General features: G+C 36.9%; 1 protein-coding gene across 1 annotated transcript; it reads right to left on the minus strand.

The window, feature by feature from the left end:
* Nucleotides 1-1590: 1590 nt before the first annotated feature.
* Nucleotides 1591-4465, minus strand: LOC131157857 ((-)-germacrene D synthase-like). Its single transcript, XM_058112270.1, has 7 exons — nt 4331-4465; nt 3960-4230; nt 3163-3535; nt 2737-2955; nt 2482-2620; nt 2043-2291; nt 1591-1884 (listed from the first exon to the last, which is right to left on the minus strand). Exons 1-7 carry the CDS (start codon nt 4463-4465, stop codon nt 1591-1593), a joined length of 1680 nt encoding a protein of 559 aa, XP_057968253.1.
* Between the last annotated feature and the right edge of the window lie 227 nt (nt 4466-4692).

Here is a 4692-nt window from a genome sequence, read left to right on the forward strand (position 1 = left end):
AATTGAGTGTCTACAACATAACTCGTTGGATTAGGTATGTGAAGCATGTTCACTTAATATAACCGAGTCAATAAACATTTTGTCCACAGAAAATTTAGTTGATTGATTAGAACCATTTTTAGAAATAAAATTAGTGATTGTCAAGGTATTTAAACTAAACTAGTTACTGTCATTTGTATTATTGTTATAGTCGACAGCCAATGCATCTCACTAATAGTCATTGGAGACAATTTAAAGTACAGAAGAAGCCTTCTTTTTGTTTTTTCTTCAATTTGTTTGAAACATGATGGCCAGTGACAAATTAGGCACACGTTTGATCTGCAGCAGCCCATGGGTTTTTCCTTTGCGAAGATCAGAAAAAGGGCGTTGTTATTTTCAAAGAAACATTCCAGTCTTACGTGGTGGGAAGTAATTTTCTTTTGAGAATATTTTTTTTCAGTTTACTGTTTAGTTTTTGAAGATTTTCATTAAAAATATAGAAAACAAAAAGTTTGTTTTGTTGTGCAAAATAATTTCCGTTCGAATTTTAAATTTCAAAATAATTTTGAAAAAAAATTATTCTATAATTTTGTAAAAACATATAAGAAAACGTTTGGGAATATAATTTTCTGTATGGATTTGTATTAAATATAGTGCGATCTTTAAACTTAGACTACGGCCAACGTATGTCACTAATAGTAAATGACAATCTTAAACTGCAGAAGAAAGCTTCTTTTTGTTTTTTCCTCAATTGGCCAAAAACATGGCGGCCGGTGAAAAATTAGGCACACCACAACTAGATTTAGTGTCAGATTTATGGGACCCTTAAAATTAAAATTATTTGGAGAAATACTTAAAATTGAGGAAGGAACACCAGCATAGCTTGAACTGACTAATCAACCAAAAACAAGAGTGCAGAAGTTTCACAACATTGAAGCTTCAAAGGGCCCACGTAGGAGCGACTCTTCACCAGAAATCCACTTCCAATGACAAATCTCCGGTAATTAAGCAGGGAGAATTGAGAAGAACAAATCTCTCGTGCATCGAACATGCACTAACTCAAGCAAATCCTTAAGTTCAAAAACTTGCCTTTCACGCTTTACTTGTGTATAGATGTCATTCAATTGAAAAGAAACAAAATTTAAACATGCAATCCCTATAATGCATAGTGGCTCAAATTATACATAAACACTATGCTATAATATATCTATCTATCTATATACATGTGTGCGCGGGCGCGCGCGCATGCGTGTATCCTTTTTTCATCGAATTCTATGTGTAGGGGAGGCCTCGCTCCAAATGGTCCAATTTGTTTTGAGTAAGATAAAATAAAAAATAAAAAAATTAGTTCAAAAAGATTATAAGATTGTTTTACAAGTCTTTGCGAGCTGATTTAATGGTTTTATTTTTTTCCTATTTGCCTTGGGGGGTAAGTAGAACTAGAAACATGATTAAGAAACAAAGTTAATTATGTCATCGAACTCAAATAGTCTCATGAGATACATCAATATCAAACATGGTGCCCCTGGTATATTTCAATTCCATTATTTAGAGTCCAATATATTAATTTTGGAATAATATATAAGACTATAGATATAACAAATTCCACAATCACACTAGGACTGGATCAATAAGCAGTGATGCAATGCGCCCTTTCATCTGTTTTCCAACATGCGTATAGCCATCTTCGCTCTTGTAAATAAGGTCAATCACTCGGGCAAGATTAAGAATACGTGCAAGTAGTGGCATTGGCACAACAGTAGGTCTAAGACACTCCCCATTTATGTCCTTCCATGCATTCACCACTTGCTTTTGAAGCTCAGCATGTGCCTCTTGCTCCGATGCCCCATATTGTTTCATGTAACATTCAACTGCAGAGGCACAATGCCCTCTCTCTTGCTCAAACTGAAATATAGAAAAAATTATAAAAGAAAGCGCTATGTTTTAGTCATTTTCTCAAGATTTTGGGATTGTAGGCCACAATTTGGTTGCATTATAAGCTAAGCAAAACATGTGTATAAATCATATATCTATGTATATATATATATATATATATATAATACCTCATGGGAAGTTATGTCATCCATGAGCCTGCAAATCACACATGAGGCTGTGACAATCTTGGGTTTGCTGAAAACCCAATCAAAGGAGTCCTTGGTTACAATATCTCCCATGCCAACAAAGGATATTGTGGTAAGCATGGTGTAACCAGCAGATATTAGTGCCACTTGCATATACTCCTTCATTGTTGGTATGTATCCTTCATGGCTCCATTTGGCCTCTGCTAAGTATGCTTGGACTATATCTTTCATCTGGGGTGGTACCAATTGAAACAAAGTCAAACAAATTATACAATAAGATCTATTATAATCATCCCTCAACTAATGACTTGGCCTTTTAGGTTAAGTGTTTCTTAGCAATACCATTATATATTTAGTAATAATATGAATTTGAAAACGCCTATTGAAGAAGCTATAGCATTAAAAAGTCGTATGTTAGTACCACTTGTTTTGCATAGTAAACGCGGTATGATCTTTTCTCCTTGGCCATCTCTTCCTCAATTTCCTCAAAGACATCCAAAAGTGCTCGATAACATAACTTCATGTAATCCGGGAGGGTATCTATGCAGTTGATGTCCCATCTGAGGTCACAAATGAATGTAATAAGCTCAAAATTAAATTGAACTAAGCTCCAATTCCATCTCAGTATTGGAAAAAAGTAACTAATTAATTGGCAGAAGGGAAATGTGCATGCAACCTCTCAATAGCTTTGGTAAGGAGCTCAAGTTCCTCAACTGTTCCGTACGCATCATAAGTGTCATCTAAAACAGATGTCACGCCAAACACTTTCATCAATATTTTTCTAGCAAGATGGTATTGGGGCTCAAAGTACACTCCTAGCACCCAAAAGTACCCTTCCACCACCCTATCCCGCACAAATGGTAGCTTTTTAGCCAAGCCCAGATCCTTCCACCACCTAAAATTAATCACCAACAACCCACTTTGTTAAATATTTGCCTTCATATAACAAGGTAATTAAAAGAACATAGTTAATATATAGTCTAATTTTTTGCTAAGTTAATTATAATATGGATGCCCACACTATGGATTTTTTATGGTCATGTTAATAGTAGTTGGACAATCTAACCTGTACTTTAGATAAATAATTTAATGACTTAATTACCTTGTGATATAGCTCAACTCTTTTCGGTGCACTGACTGGAGGAAATTGAAGTCCAACTTTGCAAGCTTCAACAGCTTTTTGTTATGTGAACTATCTTCTTGGTAAATGGACATGAAATTCCTGGCTTCTAGCCTGGGTAAGTTCAACCGGATGGGGTGATGCAAAGCACGAGTGACTTGTGCTACAAGTGGATCACTTGAGTTGGCTGACATGGACTCTAGGTGAATTGTAGTGAAAGCTAGGGCTTCATCCAAAATGGCTTCCCCATGATGCCTTAGGTGCGCAGCTTCGTATAAGCCCAACATGCCCACAATGTCACTTTTCAAGCAGTCCTTGAAATTGCCACCTTCGTCTTTGAACTTGTTGAATACATCTGTTATAGTTCATTATCATCGTAAAAATTAAAAATAGTTCAATTATTCTAGTCAATCATCATGATATATAAATGATGATGCATGGAAACGTAGACACTGCATGTTCAGTTATAAACATGATTAAAGATGCGATGCAATATGCATGTGCCATTTTCTTGAATCACTTTTTGATAATGAAATGGTCCCAATCACATTTTAACCTAAAAATTTGTATTTATATTTATTATGTAAAACCCGAAACCATCAATTATATCATTATATATAATATTTCTCTAATGATAGGCAGCGGCCTAACTGGGTTAATAATTTCTCATTCTTCTCCAGATGACTTTAGTTTAAAATGCATCGGCTGAAGCCCAAGAATTTATAGAAACTAAGGGTTTTCAAATCCGCAGATAATTAATTAACGAGGTCGATCTTTACCGCACGAAATATTGAAGCCCTCCTGTCTGAGTAACCGAAACAGAAGAGCAGCGTTATAGAGGTCACTGCCAGCAAGATAGCTATGGTAGCTCTCATGCACATGCTTTAATGCTGCTTCTATCTCGTTCTCAAAGTGGTAAGCAACGCCTAGGCGCTGGATTGCATCAATGAGCTTCAGCTGCTGCTGAGAAGGGCTAGTGGCAGCCACTAGCTCCTTCCTCACTTCTTCTTTCAGTTCTCCAATCTGCTGCTCTTTATGCTCAAGGGTTACCTGCACCACAAACGCATCACAAAGAATTATCTAATTGTTAGAATTGATTGAGCACGAAAATATTAATTGGTCCCAATGTGCAGGTTTTCCGAGTTCTTACGGCGCCGTCGGGAGTGTATTTGAGGAACTGATCGCCCCAGATGCTAGGGTGGAAATTTGCAAGGTTGCGAGTCGCGTCTACAGGTTTGGCGTTCTGGGAAGGAACAGAAGCAACGGATACCAACTGGGCAGACATGTTGTGTACGTATTTGGGGTAAATGGGGCAATGGAGAATATTGAAGAGTTAGTTGAAGGAGAACAATTAGCAGATGATCAAAGGTTGATGCCGCGGTGCAGTGGCTGCAGGCGAGGAAGAGCAATTTATAGGCACTTTGTTGGGGGGAGCCGGGTGGATGGGGGTGGCGCTAGTTGAAATTTCAATATTCCTATTGCTAGTAAAGCAGTGGGAATATTTAATATTAA

The sequence above is a fragment of the Malania oleifera genome, chromosome 1 (genome assembly GCF_029873635.1).
Source record: "Malania oleifera isolate guangnan ecotype guangnan chromosome 1, ASM2987363v1, whole genome shotgun sequence".
NCBI lineage: Eukaryota > Viridiplantae > Streptophyta > Magnoliopsida > Santalales > Ximeniaceae > Malania > Malania oleifera.

Bases quoted from the DNA above. Each gene is read 5' to 3' on its own strand.
- LOC131157857 (XM_058112270.1), bottom strand. From the start codon at position 4,465: ATGTCTGCCCAGTTGGTATCCGTTGCTTCTGTTCCTTCCCAGAACGCC. The intron at 4,231-4,330 runs GTAAGAACTCGG...TTTGTGGTGCAG, and splicing joins AATACACTCCCGACGGCGCC to GTAACCCTTGAGCATAAAGA. The intron at 1,885-2,042 runs GTATTATATATA...TCTATATTTCAG, and splicing joins ATGACATAACTTCCCATGAG to TTTGAGCAAGAGAGAGGGCA.